Source organism: Schistocerca americana, chromosome 1, assembly GCF_021461395.2.
Source record: "Schistocerca americana isolate TAMUIC-IGC-003095 chromosome 1, iqSchAmer2.1, whole genome shotgun sequence".
NCBI classification, from domain to species: domain Eukaryota; kingdom Metazoa; phylum Arthropoda; class Insecta; order Orthoptera; family Acrididae; genus Schistocerca; species Schistocerca americana.
The window spans coordinates 34,323,023-34,340,534 of record NC_060119.1 but is presented as its reverse complement, the minus strand read 5'-3'; the positions used below and the strand labels follow the sequence as shown (position 1 = coordinate 34,340,534).

At 44.6% G+C, this 17,512-nt stretch overlaps 1 protein-coding gene across 1 annotated transcript in view; it reads left to right on the top strand.

Moving 5' to 3' along the window:
* The window catches only part of LOC124546553 (protein flightless-1), a 204,465-nt gene that overhangs the window by 133,294 nt on the left and 53,659 nt on the right, over nucleotides 1-17,512 (top strand). Inside the window, exons 12-13 of the mRNA XM_047125044.1 lie at nucleotides 1,342-1,520; nucleotides 5,123-5,261. Coding sequence (XP_046981000.1) covers nucleotides 1,342-1,520; nucleotides 5,123-5,261 — 318 coding nt within the window. The remainder of the gene's footprint in view (nucleotides 1-1,341; nucleotides 1,521-5,122; nucleotides 5,262-17,512) is intronic.

Below are 17,512 nucleotides of genomic sequence, written 5' to 3'. Positions count from 1 at the left end.
AGGCGAGACTTAAACAAAGACAATCTTTAATGTTCATCTGAGTAGACCTGGACTATGTGGGGTGCTGAGAACTTCAACTAAATTCCCAGAATGCTAAGGCACAGTTCACGCTGAGACGATATGATATGCTATGCTATGCTAAGGTGCAGTTTACGCTGACTTGGCACGATATGCAATGTGATTCATTGTAATAAAAGTTGCGCAGTGTGATGCTTATTGGTGCAACACCCATGTTACCACTGGAGCTATATAATATGTGATATGAGACAGCTCCACAGAGCGCTGCACCTGATCGTAGTGTGGAGTGTGGTGCGTCGTAGCTCATTGTGGCAAAATACCAAAATGTATTGTGTATTTACTCAAGACTGGAAAGAGGTACTGCTTTCCTTCTGGCATTAAAAACAATTTAGTTATGTTAGGTATATTTCTTATGCAGAAATTTATGCCGTAAAATGCACCAAATGTAAACTGGCCAGCATCTACATTTTTCACTGCAAACTTCTCAAAATATGCTCAGTGCTGTACTTTGCTGTGAAGTATCATAACAACTGTGAGTAAAATGCAAAGAAAACCAGTTCATTGTCGAGCTGTGATATGTGGCTATAAGATGCAGAAAAATAATTTTTTTATTGAATAGTTTCCTCAGAATTGAATGAGAAAGACTGTATTGTGGAGAACATGTTAATACCAGCATTCTACACTGTCAGTGTCCTTCTATGCCTACAGGCTTCTTCATGATTCCACATGAGCTCCATGAGCCAGCACATTTCTGGTAGTGTTTTCTCTGTACTCTGTACAAATAATTTGTTCTTTTATGCCTTGCATTGCCCCATATGCAACACTATTGGTGGTGGTATGCTCTTGCTTTCCTCTGAACTTTGAACCGACTTACACAGCATATTAAAAAGACCCCCCCCCCCCCCCCCATAGCTTAACATGTACTCCAAATGACAGTGCATTATAGCATTTTGACAAAAACAAATCATTGCCACAGAAAAAAGAAGTGAAAAGTGACCAAAAATCACAGAATAAATCAAAGTTTGAACCCCATATTGTATTTGTAGTCTGCAATTTATCCAGTTAGCAGAGTCACAGCATACATATTACATTTCAGCTTCCGATTTTCTGTATTGCATTATTCATTGTGTGAATATTCTGCAATTGTTGGGTAATACAGCTTCTCAAAATTGCAAGGATGATTAAAAAACTACCACTAATAATTAGTTGTGACATATGTAATTGATACTTATTGCATCTAAGTGAATTGTTTTAATGATGAAGATGTGACTAAAATTTTTTTTTTTTGGGTAGCTACATTCTGTTTTAAAACATTGTCCACAGGCATACATCACAAGGCTTTATCGAGTACATGCCGCAGGGTGCTCCTCAATACACATGGAACCAGTGGCAGTTTCAACAGATTCACTGGATCCACGATTTGTGTTTGTCCTTGACACTGGTCTCAAAATTTTCATGTGGTATGGCAAGAAATCAAAGAACACCTTCAAATCAAAGGCGAGGTTTGTACTTTTTAAACTGTATTTTTCTTGTTGTGTTACATTATTGATACAAGTTGTTAATACATTATTAACTTTGTATGAGAAGAGCTTTGTGATGACAAATTTAAGGTATGAAAAGTAATGTGCTGGGACATTATCCACTTGGCGTTTCCACTTGCCACTGAATTCAAGCCATTAACCAACCTCTACAGTGGATCCTTGTAGTGGGTAGGGTGTTCTATACAACAATTTTCTCAAAAGTTAAAACTAGTCACTAGAGTCAAAAGCTTAATGTATTCCTTCAAAATTAGCAGTGGCTATTATCGTGGTTATGTAATAGGTAGATGACAGATTTAAGTTGTTTTAGTACTCCAGTGTAACAATGGTAATACGCAGGGGTGCTCAACCTTTCTAGTTTTGAGATCTACTACGCGCAATTTAGTCATAAATGTTTAAGCACAAAACAATGCTGTAGCCCAAATTAACCACTTAACTACACAAAATACATAAATTTCTCTCCATAAAAAGCTGTAGGCCTTCTACTCAGTTTTCAAGATACTACTCATGTGAAAAAAATTAAAATATGCACCGTCATAAATGTTGAAGAGGCTTTAGTGAGGTATTTGTCTTTGCCTATTATTGATAAGTTTATTATAATACAGTGAATAATTTGTCAGAGCCAACCTTACACAGTCTGAAAGTGAGTATCAGTCAATTTATTTCTACACTTTGATTTAGCTACTTTCATTGTTGAAAACAGTGCCTTATATAGACAAGTTACTCCAAAAAATGATAAAACATTTTATGCCACTTTTACAATGTTAGGGTAAGTTTTTACACTCTAATTCCTGAAAATTGTCTTTGTTCTATTCTGACTTTAAGGAAATGTGATTTTGAAATCAAATCATTTTCTCTTCAAGTTCATTCCCACTACAGGAGTAACGAATAGTCATTGTGCTTGAAATATCTTCCACACCCACTTTTTGGAAAGGTTGAACTATGAAAGCTAGAACAGGTTCCGTTGTCATGAAATATAAAAATCGATTTTCAGACTCTGTCTTCAATACTTTAGTGTTGACTGCATACTTCTTTTCAGCTTCTTGTTCATTTCAGCCATGTTTATTGATACCACAGCTGTGAATGTATTTGAGAAAGGTGCTTCACATGTAATGTCTGTAACTGCTATCCAAAGGTCAGATTTTTGCGTAAAACACTTTATGAAAGACATACGAGTTATAACGGTTTGGTTTTTTCCCTTGAAGTTCTTTGTTTCACTTGTTTAGTCTCACTGTCATATGAGTTACAAATGCCAGTTACAACAACCAGCTCAAATCGTACTTTTGTGAGTGATCTTCTTCTCTTTCAGAGACAAAGATTTTATCACTGGGAAGTTATCTAAATCTGTTTGATACCATACCTCTACTCAACCTTCAAATTCCAGTGTACAACAGCAGGTCCCATACTGGCTATCCAATTCTTCTAAATGCGCTCTAAATTTTTTTTTTTTTCTCTTTAGTGATTGTGACTGAGCTGAATTTACAATTTTTGTGAAGTGCTCATAACATGTTCCATATAAAAATGTGTCCACAGTGCACTTGCTGACACATGATACAATGATACACAGAGAAAGACAGGAATATTTGTTGTCCGCACACAAGGTAACAAGTCCTTTGTGCTTGCCTACCATGCAAGATGGTCCATCAGTAGTGGTAGACACAAGTTTCTGAATTGGCAAACCATCTTCCAAGACGAAGGATTTGAATGCATTGTAAAAATCTTGTCCTTGTGTATTGCCTTTCAAGGTCAAACTTGTAAGCAGTCTTCTTTTACACTGAAATCTGAAAAAGTAACAACTTGAGGTGAATCAACTCCGTCTATTGACTGGTATATCTGCATTCAGAAAAACAAGCAGGACTTCAAATCTGTTATCAGTTGATCTTTTATATTTCCTGCCATTAATTCCACATTTTGTGTTATAGTAGGTCTTGACAGAGGCATGTCTGTGATGGCTGATATTATCTCTGATTTTTTTTTTTTTAATGTGGAAAAAACAAGGGCTCAGTGATTTTGCATCTTTCATCAATACTTCTGATACATGAAGTGATGCAGTGTTTGATGAAAGACTTTTCCTCATCTCCCTGTCAACAGCTGCTTCCAATTCAAAGTCTTTGTGACTTGTTCTAAAATGACGTTCAATAATTCAGTTTTAGATATGGTTAAAGTAGCATTACATATCAGTCATAAATACCTATTTTTATGCTTGTAACAAAAACCTTTTATTCCCATTCAGTATGGAAGTGGTACATTTTCCTGTGTTTAGCTGAACTTATTTTTGACAAACACATCACCCCACTATGTAGGAGGAAAGGCTGGCAAGCGATGGAGTGGTGTAATGCAGATGGAAAGGAAAGAGGTGGAGATTGGGTTGTCAGATGTACCACCCACAAATACCATGTGAAACACTCATTGTCAGCAAATTGATATTTTACAAAAACAGCTCATTTACACAGATTTCAGACGTAGAATTCAAAAGATTGACTCATCAAGCCAAGGCGATCGACTAGTAAATGGCGATCAATGGGTTGAGCATCCCTGGTAATGAGGAGCCCTTTGGTTGAAATTCCAGACAATTTTTCAGTGTTTATATGTTTTGTATCAGAATAACAGTATTCAGTTGATCTTGTCGAGCCACCGTATGTTACTATATCCCTATATATGTTTTCAGAAGAACCACAACTTGCATAATTATTTCTGGGATATTTTAACATGGGGAAGGGAAAGGGGAAAGATGATAGGAGAGACAGGAATGTGTCACAAATCGAGGACAAAGAGAATATCACTGGCAAAAATATTAATAAGCCACCCACTAGGTAGTAGTTGATTCACTTTTAGTATGCATAATGGCTAAGATTTGTTGTGACATGGATTCTAGAAGTCCTTTGATGTAATTGTGTTGACTGTATAAATTATTGAACTGAAAGGAGTAATAGAGAATACTGTTGCTATATAAATGCTTAACACTTCCTTCATTGTGTTATTGTAATTTTAAGTCACTAAAGTTTATTGGAAAGTTTATAGGATGGTTATGTAAAGAAGATACAGAGTTGTTTATCTCTTCCAGACACTCTGATTTTGGTTCTCCATGATTTTCCTAGTGAGCGCCATCATGGATCCTACTAATATAGCATAGCCAGTATCTTCATCTTTCCTTACTGTTATTAAAATGTGTGATATAATTAGATGTTTTATTGTGAAAATAAAAGTTGCTACGCACCATATAGTGGAGATGCTGAGTTGCAGGTAGGCATAGCAAAAGGACTGCCACAGATATAGCTTTCGACCAGTAAGGTCTTCGTCAGATTAGACGACAGACACACACATACACACTCACACAAACACAACTCACACATACATGACAATTATGAATAACTGCCACTGGCAGTTGCCTGAGACTGCTGTGATCCAATCTTTGAATGAAAATTACTTTCATAATGTGCCAATTTTATATAGAAAATGGAATATTTAAGCAGTGGTGTTTTACAACCAATTTTTCATTTGTTCACAGTGTTATGTGTGAAGACAGATTTTTTTTATTTTTCTAATTGTTTTCATTCTGTTTTAAGGCTTATGGCTGAAAAAGTAAACAAAAATGAGAGAAAGAATAAAGCAGAAATTCTCACTGAACTTCCTGGGGAGGAATCATCTGATTTTTGGCTGGCTCTTGGTGAGGAGGATGGACTTGCGCCAGAGGAACCACCTCAGGTACTCACATACTGCCCTTAAGTACATATTTGTGACAACATGGTATTGGTAACTGATGTTTCCTTCGAGAGAAATTGACATGGATATTAAAAATATTTTTTTATGTATTCAGCTGACAGAGCAGTATAAACAAATGACTGACGATGTTGCATTCAGTTACTCATGCCGATAGCTTTAACCACTTGAAGCATTCTGTGTCCAGAAGTAAATAATGAAACTGGTTCTTTCATGTCTTTTTTATTTCTTTTGGTAAAATTATTTGTGAAACTGAAGGTTTTTTTGTGAGGCTGAAATTGTATGAATGACTTTGGAGGTCTGAGACAATTACGTAACTGCAATTTATCAAACTATTCTAGTGAGTCTAGAATTAATTTTTTGTTCTTCAACCAAAATTACAAAGTTCTTCAGTGTTGAAAATGATTTTTCATCTGAGTATTTTCAGACTTTATTTTAAATATTTTAAAGCAGGGGTGTTTTATTCAGTACATAATCATCATAATCAGCCTCTGAAGGCTCTTATTCATGTGGAAGTTAGAAACTGACTAGCTACTAGAATGGAAACAAGAAGAAAGAAAACTCCTTTATGTTTCTTAGCTGTAGAAGATAGCACAAAAGTACAGGCTGCAGTCACCATTACCTTCTTGGTCAGTTACTCCAGAAAACATTGTTAAAGGATTCTCCCTGTTGGGTGACTTGTGGAACCATCAAAGAACGCATGTACATAAAATATTTCATGATTTACATTTTATGCAACTTATGTACGCATATTTACAAAGATTTTTCATAAGTTCCTGGTTCCAGTAACAGCTTAGGGTGTAGAGGATACAGAGTAGTCTCTCAAGTTGACAATACTTTTTCTGATTGGAATTTTTGACTCAGAGGTTGCCCTGATGTGTGCAACAAGGCCAGATGCTTCATTTGTTGTATGTTGCACTTCAGGTGGAATAATAATCCTGGAACTGTGTCATATCACATAGTCAACATGTTTGTACTGCTATAGACTGTTTCTTTCTTCTAGAGTACTCTCAACAGCTGTGAGAAGATACATTTGGCATTCAACTGCAGGACCAACATGAAGTGTGGCCAACCTTTAATACTGACAATGTTCCAGCTACGCATAATTTCACCTAAATGTGACTGCTATGGTTTCTGCTACTCTATTACCTGCATACTGTGTTTCTATGACAGTCGTGGAGCTAGCAGTTAGAACTGCTATGCTCAACATCTCAGCACATGGGAGCCCTCTAAGGGACTTGATGTGCCTTGTCACATGTTTCATGTTATCCTGTCACAATTGAGCCCACACACTGCTGTCATGACAAAGTTTTTTTTGCCTTGAAGATCCCTTACTTATGGACACAGAAACGAAACAAAGGTCATCACAATAGATATTATTAGAAACCACTTAACTCTTACAGCAGGAATTTCTTTAAATGTGCAGATGTATTTGGTTGATTTTTGAAGTGCAAAAATATTGCCATTATAGATTAACAGAAACTTCAGTCTGTTGTCCAAAACTTAGATGCAGTTTCATATTTTAGTGTAAGATCTGTTTTGAATTAAAGATTTGGCTATGTTTGCTCAGCTCCTCAAACTTACTTCAATCATCACTGCTGTTAGCATTCATAGGCATTTATTAAATTGTATGTATCAGGTCACATGCAACAACAGTATAATCCTCTGGATTCTTTAGTGATGGAATTCCTATTCTTATAAAGTGTTTCACACATCAGATAGACCAAATATTTCCACTGGGTTGTGCTCTCTCAATTAATCGATGAGCTCTGCTACTCATCTTCAAAAAATCACACCCTGGTGCCTTAACTTATAAAACAAATTACTGAGTTGTTCATCTACATCTACACAGATATTCTGCAATCCACCTTGTGGCACAGCGCAGAAGGTATCCTGTACCACTAGTAGTCATTACTTTCCTGTCCCACTCGCAAATAGGGTGAGCGAAAAATGCCTGTTTATGTGCCTCCATTTGAGCCCTAATTTCTCATATCTTATCTCCGTGGTCCTTACGCACAATGTGTGTTGGAGGCAATAGAATCATTCTGCAGTCAGCTTCAAATGTTGGTTCTCTAAATTATCTGAATAGTGTTCCTAAAACGAATGTTGCTTCCCTCCAGGGAATCCCATTTGAGTTCTGCAAGCTTGTCCATAACACCTACGTGTTGTTCAAACCTCTGAATTGCTTCGGTGTCTTCCTTTAATCTGAGGTGGTATAGATCCCAAGCACTCAAGCGCTACTCGAGAATAGGTCGCACTTGTGTTCTATATGTGGTCTCCTTTACAGATGAGCCACACTTTCCTATAATTCTTGCAATGAACCGAAATTGACCATTCACCTTTCCTACCACAATGCTTACATGCTCATTCCATTTTATATTGCTTTGTAGCATAGATATTTAAATTACTTGGCTGTGTCAAGCACAACACTACTAATGGTGTGTCCAAACATTGTTTTTTTTTTCCTACTTATCTGTGTTAACCTACATTTTTCCACATTTAGAGGTGGCTGCCATACGTATTCCCTCATCCTGTCTTCAGAGATAACTAATAAAGAAACACACACACACACACACACACACACACACACCCTGCGGGTCCGGGGATTAGAATAGGCCCGAGGTATTCCTGCCTGTCGTAAGAGGCGACTAAAAGGAGTCCCTCCCCCTCAAGGGGGTAGTTAGTGCCTGCGTCCGGAGACGGACGGTTCCACGACCTCTATTTGCGGTCATTTTGCTTTTTCACTTCTCGTTTCTTCCTTCCTTTGGTTGGTTCCTTTCTTTGCTCTTCTCCATCTCACTGTCTTCCTTACTCTTTCCCTTGTCTTCCTCTCCTTGCCTTCTCATTGCCATCTTCTCCTTGCCTTCTCTGGTCTCCGCCTCGCGTAATTCCCCGCCCTGGGTAGACAAGTAAGGCACGCACGTACCCCCTGGTAAAGGCCAGGCCCAGGGAGGGGTGATTGCCTGAGCTGGTACCTTCTGAACATGCCGATTGGTCCCTCCGTCTGTTTCTCGGGAGGTGTGACCTGAGGTGTAAACATTCACCTAAGGCGGGAGTGCCCTCTGAGAGGGTCCCCACAAGGAAGGAGCGCGCCATCGGAGACGCTGGCAATCATGGGGGATTCCTCCACAATGGATTTCTCTCCATCTCTCTTGACTTCTGCCCAAAAACGGAAACTTGACCAGCCACCAGTGACAAAAGTACTACCGCCTGCCCCACAGTTCCTCGTCGTTTCTCGATCTGAGGACGGAAAGGATTTTTCCTCTGTCAACCCTTTCGTTATCCAGAAGGGCGTAGATGCCATAGCTGGATCTGTCAAGTCGTGTACCAGGTTGCGTAATGGTACCTTGTTACTAGAAACTGAGAGCGCCTTTCAGGCACAAAAACTGTTTCGGGCCACACTCCTGTACACGTTCCATGTCTGGGTGGAGGCTCACCGCACTTTGAATTCGTCTCGTGGCGTGGTCTATACTCAATCACTTGACGGATTGACTGACGAGGAGATTCAGTCTTTCCTCGCTGAGCAGGGCGTGACGGCTGTCCATAGGGTCATGAAAAAGGTCAACAATGACCTTGTACCGACCCGGACACTTTTCTTGACCTTTGACAGTGTTCAGCTGCTGTCGCATATCAAAGCGGGCTACGAGGTTATTTCTGTTCGCCCCTATGTCCCGACACCTACGTGCTGCTACCAGTGTCAGCGTTTTAATCACACTCGCCAGTCTTGTTCCAATGCGGCTAAATGTGTCACTTGTGGCAGGGATGTCCATGAGGGTGACTGTCCACCTCCGTCTCCTCATTGTGTGAACTGTCGGGGTGACCATGCAGCATCCTTCCGTGACTGTCCCATCTACAAGGAAGAACGCTGTATCCAAGAAGTTCGGGTCAAAGAGAAAGTGTCCACCTCGGCTGCTCGCAAGCTATTTGCTAGTAGGAAGCCCGCGCTGCTCCCAGCGGGAAAGTACAGTACTGTCCTCGCCTCTCCTCGGACTACCAGGGAGGTGGCGACGCAGACATGCGATCTGACCTTTGGCACCACGGTCGTCCGTTCGGCCAGTGCTAAGATCGCGTGGTCGACGTCTCCTCTTCCTCCCGTCACCCCTCCAACACAAGCACCTTCATCAGCTTCTGCCAAGACGAAGACCCAGAAATCAGATGCACGGGCCTTCCAGAAGGAACCGTCCCGTGCAGACTTCCTACGTACCTCGCACTCCCAGCCGTCGACCAGTACTTCCACTAAAAGACCTTCCAAGAAGGCTCATAGGAAGCACAGTTCTCCTTCTCCTCCACGGCGCATTTCTTCTCCTGCGCCACCCAGCAGTTGCCATCCCAGGCTGTCATCCGTTTCGCCTGGCCGCACCGCTGGTAGCCGAACATCTGGCCGTCCACCGGTGGAGGAAGCTGCTCCTCCCGGCCATCTTAACGAGATGGCCGATGAACCTATAGAACCAATGGACGAAGACTGTCCGCTTACTGATAGCGGAGGCAGTACTCGCTCGAAGCCAGGCCCTCAGCGGCCTTCGAGATGACCCCTTTTTTCATCTTCCTTTTCTTCTCACGATGGCACTTATTCACTGGAATATTTGCAGCATTTGCTCCAACCGAGAGAACTTGAAGTTGCTGCTCCGCTTGCACCGTCCGCTCGTCGTAGCCCTCCAGGAAACGAAGCTCCGCCCATGCGATCACATTGCCTTGGCACACTACACCTCTGTGCGTTTTGACCTACCCCCCGTGGTAGGTATTCCGGCTCACGGAGGCGTTATGTTGCTGGTCCGGGATGATATTTTCTACGATCCCATCACATTGCACACCGGCCTGCTGGCAGTTGCCGTCAGAATTACTCTCCCCAATTCTACATTTTCTATTTGTACCGTTTACACTCCATCGTCGTCTGCCGTTACCAGGGCAGACATGATTCAACTTATTGCTCAGCTACCTGCACCATTTTTGTTAACTGGAGACTTCAATGCCCACCATCCCCTTTGGGGCTCTCCAGCATCCTGCCCGAGGGGCTCCCTGTTAGCAGACCTTTTCAACCAGCTCAATCTTGTCTGCCTCAATACTGGCACCCCTACTTTTCTTTCGGACACATCTCACACCTATTCCCATTTAGACCTCTCTATATATACTACCCAACTTGCACGCCGGTTTGAGTGGTATGCCCTTTCTGATACATATTCGAGCGACCACTTCCCGTGTGTCATCCATCTCCTGCATCATACCCCCTATCCGTGCTCAGCTAGTTGGAACATCTCCGAAGCCGACTGGGGGCTGTTCTCTTCCGGGGCGACCTTTCAGGATCAAACCTTCACAAGCTGCGATAGTCAGGTCGCACACCTCACGGAAGTCATTCTCACTGCTGCTGAATATTCCATCCCTCACACCACTTCTTCTCCACGTCACGTACCGGTCCCCTGGTGGACCGCAGCATGTAGAGACGCTTTACGTGCTCGTCGACGTGCTTTACGCACCTTTAAACGCCACCCTACAGTGGCGCATTGTATCACTTATAAACGATTACGTGCGCAGTGCCGTTGTATTATTAAAGAAAGCAAGAAAGCCAGCTGGGCTGCTTTCACAAGCACCTTCAACAGTTTTACTCCTCCTCCTGTTATCTAGGGTAGCCTGCGCTGTCTATCTGGCACTAAGGTCCACTCACTAGTTCCTGGCTTGACGGTCGCGAATGACGTCCTTCTGGCCCCTGAGGATATCTCCAATGCCTTCAGCCGCTTTTTTGCAGAGGTTTCAAGCTCCGCTCATTACCACCCTGCCTTCCTCCCCTGAAAACAGGCAGAGGAGGCTAGGCCACCTAACTTCCACTCCTCTAATCGTGAAAGTTATAATGCCCCTTTCACCATGCGGGAACTCGAAAATGCACCTGCCCGGACACGGTCCTCCGTTCCAGGGCCTGATTCTATTCATATTCAGATGCTGAAGGACCTTTCTCCTGCGGGTAAAGGTTTCCTTCTTCGTACTTATAATCGCATCTGGATTGAGGGACATGTTCCCGCATGCTGGCGCGAGTCTATTGTTGTACCGATTCCTAAGCCGGGGAAGCACAAGCACTTGCCTTCCAGTTATCGACCCATCTCGCTTACCAGCTGTGTCTGTAAGGTGATGGAGCGAATGGTTAACTCTTGTTTGGTTTGTCTTCTCGAATCTCGGCGCCTACTTACCAATGTATAATGTGGATTTCGTAGGCGCCGCTCTGCTGTTGACCATCTGGTTACCTTGTCAACCTTCATTATGAATAACTTCTTGCGGAAGCGCCCGACCACGGCTGTGTTCTTTGATTTGGAGAAGGCTTACGACACCTGTTGGAGGGCGGGCATTCTCCGCACCATGCATACATGGGGCCTTCGCGGTCGCCTCCCTCTTTTTATTCGTTCCTTTTTAATGGATCGACAGTTCAGGGTACGTGTGGGTTCTGTCCTGTCGGACACCTTTCGCCAGGAGAATGGGGTGCCACAGGGCTCAGTTTTGAGCGTCGCTCTCTTTGCCATAGCGATCAATCCAATAATGGATTGCCTCCCAGCTGATGCATCAGGCTCCCTTTTCGTGGACGATTTTACCATCTATTGCAGCGCGCAGCGTACATGTTTCCTGGAGCGCTGTCTTCAGCGTTCTCTTGACCATCTTTACTCCTGGAGTGTCGCCAATGGCTTCCGTTTTTCTGCCGAGAAGACGGTCTGTATTAACTTCTGGCACTACATAGAGTTTTTCCGAGCGTCTACATCTACATCTACATTTATACTCCGCAAGCCACCCAACGGTATGTGGCGGAGGGCACTTTACGTGCCACTGTCATTACCTCCCTTTCCTGTTCCAGTCGCGTATGGTTCGCGGGAAGAACGACTGTCTGAAAGCCTCCGTGCACGCTCTAATCTCTCTAATTTTACATTCGTGATCTCCTCGGGAGGTATAAGTAGGGGGAAGCAATATATTCGATACCTCATCCAGAAATGCACCCTCTCGAAACCTGGCGAGCAAGCTACACCGCGATGCAGAGCGCCTCTCTTGCAGAGTCTGCCACTTGAGTTTATTAAACATCTCCGTAACGCTATCACGGTTACCAGATAACCCTGTGACGAAACGCGCCGCTCTTCTTTGGATCTTCTCTATCTCCTCCGTCAGACCGATATGGTACGGATCCCACACTGATGAGCAATACTCAAGTATAGGTCGAACAAGTGTTTTGTAAGCCACCTCCTTTGTTGATGGACTACATTTTCTAAGCACTCTCCCAATGAATCTCAACCTGGTACCCGCCTTACCAACAATTAATTTTATATGATCATTCCACTTCAAATCGTTCCGCACGCATACTCCCAGATATTTTACAGAAGTAACTGCTACCAGTGTTTGTTCCGCTATCATATAATCATACAATAAAGGATCCTTCTTTCTATGTATTCGCAATACATTACATTTGTCTATGTTAAGGGTCAGTTGCCACCCCTGCACCAAGTGCCTATCCGCTGCAGATGTTCCTGCATTTCGCTACAATTTTCTAATGCTGCAACTTCTCTGTATACTACAGCATCATCCGCGAAAAGCCGCATGGAACTTCCGACACTATCTACTAGGTCATTTATATATATTGTGAAAAGCAATGGTCCCATAACACTCCCCTGTGGCACGCCAGAGGTTACTTTAACGTCGGTAGACGTCTATCCATTGATAACAACATGCTGTGTTCTGTTTGCTAAAAACTCTTCAATCCAGCCACACAGCTGGTCTGATATTCCGTAGGCTCTTACTTTGTTTATCAGGCGACAGTGCGGAACTGTATCGAACGCCTTCCGGAAGTCAAGAAAAATAGCATCCACCTGGGAGCCTGTATCTAATATTTTCTGGGTCTCATGAACGAATAAAGCGAGTTGGGTCTCACACGATCGCTGTTTCCGGAATCCATGTTGATTCCTACATAGTAGATTCTGGGTTTCCAAAAACGACATGATACTCGAGCAAAAAACATGTTCTAAAATTCTACAACAGATCGACGTCAGATATATAGGTCTATAGTTTTGCGCATCTGCTCGACGACCCTTCTTGAAGACTGGGACTATCTGTGCTCTTTTCCAATCATTTGGAACCCTCCGTTCCTCTAGAGACTTGCGGTACACGGCTGTTAGAAGGGGGGCAAGTTCTTTCGCGTACTCTGTGTAGAATCGAATTGTTATCCTGTCAGGTCCAGTGGACTTTCGTGTGTTGAGTGATTCCAGTTGCTTTTCTATTCCTTGGACACTTATTTCGATGTCAGCTATTTTTTCGTTTGTGCGAGGATTTAGAGAAGGAACTGCAGTGCGGTCTTCCTCTGTGAAACAGCTTTGGAAAAAGGTGTTTAGTATTTCAGCTTTACGCGTGTCATCCTCTGTTTCAATGCCATCATCATCCCGGAGTGTCTGGATATGCTGTTTCGAGCCACTTACTGATTTAACGTAAGACCAGAACTTCCTAGGATTTTCTGTCAAGTCGGTCGTCCTTTCGACTCGGTCCCATTGCTCTTCCATTCATGGAGACAACAAAATTTTTAGGTCTTACATTTGACAGGAAACTTAACTGGTCTCCACATGTGTCTCATTTGGCTGCCCGTTGTAGCCGTTCACTAAATGTCCTCCGTGTTCTCAGTGGTATGTCATGGGGAGCGGATCGAACCGTCCTACTTTGCCTATATCGGTCGATCGTCCGCTCAAAGCTGGATTATGGGAGCTTCGTATACTCCTCTGCACGGCCGTCCATCTTACGCCGCCTCAACTCCATACAACATCGGGGTTTACGTCTTGCGATCGGAGCATTTTATACTTGTCCCGTCGAGAGTCTTCATGCTGAAGCCGGTGAATTGCCACTGCCCTACCGGCGCGATATACTGCTTTGTCGGTATGCCTGTCGGCTACTGTCAATGCCCGACCACCCGTCTTATCGTTCCTTTTTTGACGACTCCCTCGATCGTCAATACTATGTCTCTGCCCTGCTACCCCCTGGAGTTCGCTTTCGTCGCCTCCTTCAACACCTTGATTTTTCACTCCCTGCAACCCTTAGAGTGGGCGAGAGCCACACGCCACCTTGGCTCCAGGCTCAGGTTCGCGTTCACCTTGACCTCAGCTCGCTCCCAAAGGAGGTTACCCCCGGTTCAGTATACTGCTCCCATTTTGTCGAACTTCGTTCGAAGTTCATTAATATGACCTTCATTTATACAGATGGCTCTAAGACCAATGATGGGGTCGGTTGTTCTTTTATTGTCGGGGCACAAAGTTTCAAATACCGGCTCCATGGCCATTGTTTGGTCTTCACAGCTGAGCTCTTTGCCCTCTACCAGGCTGTTCTTTACATCTGCCGCCACCGACATTCTGCTTATGTCATCTGCTCTGATTCCCTGAGCGCCATCCAGAGCCTCAGTGATCCGTATCCAGTTCACCCTTTCGTGCACTGGATCCAACGCTCTCTTCAGCAGCTGGTGGACGACGGTTCTCCGGTTAGCTTTATGTGGGTTCCTGCGGTCCTCCAGCCTCGGACAGCTTTTTGTTGTGTCCCTTCATCAGATTGTAGCAGGGTCATTTGTCGGCGCATTTTATCGCTGTGGCATGACAATTGGGCTGCACTTACGGACAACAAGCTTCGGGCCTTGAAACCTCTTCCCGCGGCTTGGACGTCCTCCTCACGCCCCTCTCGGCGGGAGGAGGTAGTTTTGGCCCGGTTTCGAATTGGACACTGCCGGTTCAGCCATCGCCATCTGCTGACGGCTGTGCCGGCGCCGTTCTGCCCATGTGGGCACTTGCTGAAGGTCCGCCACATTTTAACGTCCTGTCCGGATTTTACTACACTGCGTCTTGATCTTGGCCAGCCATGTACTCTCGATGCCATTTTAGCCGATGACCCAGGAGCAGCTGCTCCCGTTCTTCGTTTTATCAAATTGACCAACCTGTCTAAGGACATTTAATTATGCTGTTTTTTTTTTTTTAAAAAAAAAATCCTATGCCTGTCGATCTTTTATCGTGTTTTCCCTTTTAGTTGCTGTTTTAAACTTGTGCCTCGCGGTGCATTCCTAACGTAGTCTGGGCGCTAATGACCGTTGAAGTTGTGCGACCTAAAACCACAAAAAAAAAAAAAAAAAACCACACACACACACACACACACACACACACACACACACACACACACACACACACACAAAATTTGTCTGGGACAACTACGTTGTACAAGCACTGCAGCTAGTCTGTGGCTGTTGATACAGTTTATTTTGTTGACTGGGACTGGGACAAAGTTTTTGTTGTAACGTCAAGTTTAACACATATATTTCAGAACGACACAACACATATAAGTCACAAAGTAAGTTGACAAGCAAGACATGTGTACACGTTAGCATTTGAATGAGCACTGAGTCTCAGTCTAGCGGCCGCTGCTCGGCTGGCAGCTTAGGTGGCGCAGCTGCTGCATGGCTGGCAGACAGCGCTGCACGTAGAGGACGCGCGTAATTGCGCGGCGGCGCTTTGAATGATCGGCGAGTCACAACACTTTTCCACCCTTTGAAATTGTTCCATTGGTCCTGATGGAGGTGTCCTGGAGATGGCTAATGTTCATAGGCGTTGTTTGACTCACGGTAAAGTCTCGAGGAGAAGGCTTCCCGTACAGACGGAAGTGTCCCCGATGATAACGGGTTGAGATGACAGGAGACGTAGGAGTCGAATCTGCTGGGGCCCCATGGACCAATCTGCCTGTTGCGGCAAGTCCAGCTGATATAACAGGAGACATGGGCGATGTGTCGGCATCCGTTGGAGGAGGAGGCGAGTAGATCGCTCTGACAGAGGATGGTCATCCGGTTCCTGCATGAGCACGTCTCCTGGTGGTGTCCGTTCATGTGCTGGCATCGCAATGACGGTGAGAGGGTTGTGTTGTGAGTATTGAGAGATGCCAAGATCCCGAGCGTCAGGTAGAGCCGAAGGTGGGGTAGCGGCATTTGGAACAGGCGTTGCAGTCACACGAGGCCGAAGCTGGTCCGAATGACGCACTGCAACACGAGTGTCTGTCTGGATTTCATACAGGCGTCGGCCACGGTGTTGTAAGATGCGGCCAGTACTCCATTTTGGCCCCCTGCCATATCCCCGTATTCAGACGAGGTCGTCAGCGGTGAACCGGCCAAGCGAAGGCACCCGCGGCCGTGAGGTGGAAGGCTGCAGAAGATGAAGTAGCGTGCGGGGCTGTCGGCCATGTAAGAGCTCAGTCGGGCTGTGGTCGCCCATGGGGGTGAAATAGTAAGAAGCCAGAAACTGGAGAAGTGCATCATCAGCAACAGAAGAAGTCAGGTGTTTCCGCATCTGAGCCTTAAATGTGCGGGCCAGTCGTTCAGCCTCTCCGTTTGATTGTGGATGGAACGGCGGGGCCGTGACATGCACAACACCGTGACGAGCACAAAAATCCGCAAATTCGGAAGAGGCAAATTGCGGACCATTATCAGTAACAAGAGTAGAGGGGAGGCCCTCCAAAGAAAAAATGCGGGCGAGAGCACTGGTAGTTGCCGCGGTGGTAGGCGACGTGCAACGGACAATGAAAGGAAAGTTAGAGTAGGCGTCAATTACAAGGAGCCAATAAGTACCTAAAAAGGATCCTGCAAAGTCAGCATGAATGCGCTCCCAGGGCTTCTCAGGCGAAGGCCAGGATGACAAAGATGACTTTGGGGCGCCGGCCTGCGGCGCACAAGGGCCGCAGGCAGTGACCAAGTGTGCTATTTCAGAGTCGATGCCAGGCCAGTACACATGACGGAGCGCCAGAGATTTTGTACAATAGACGCCTCAGTGCCCTTGGTGAAGGAGGAGCAAGACCGAAGCACGCAAAGACGCAGGTACCACAACACGCAGCGAAGCATTGTCGGGTGGAAAGGAGGATAACACCATCCCTAGCCGTGAGGCGGTAGCGCAAAGCGTAGTAGTTCTGCAACGGATCAGAAGTGTAAGCGGACGGGCGATCTGGCCAACCATTCTGAATAAAGCGTAAAACCCGGGAGAGTGTAGGGTGAGAACCCGTAGCAGCCGCCAGCCTGTCCCCAGTGATGGGGAACCCGTCCACAACCCGCTGCTCGGCAACATCCAGGTGGAAACACAAAAGTTCATCCCTATCGAATGCCAGATCAGAACCCATGGGAAGGCGAGGCAGTGCATCACCATTCTCATGTTGAGCCGTCGGCCGGAAATGAATCTCATAATTGAAATGAGACAAGTAAAGAGCCCAACGCCTGAGGC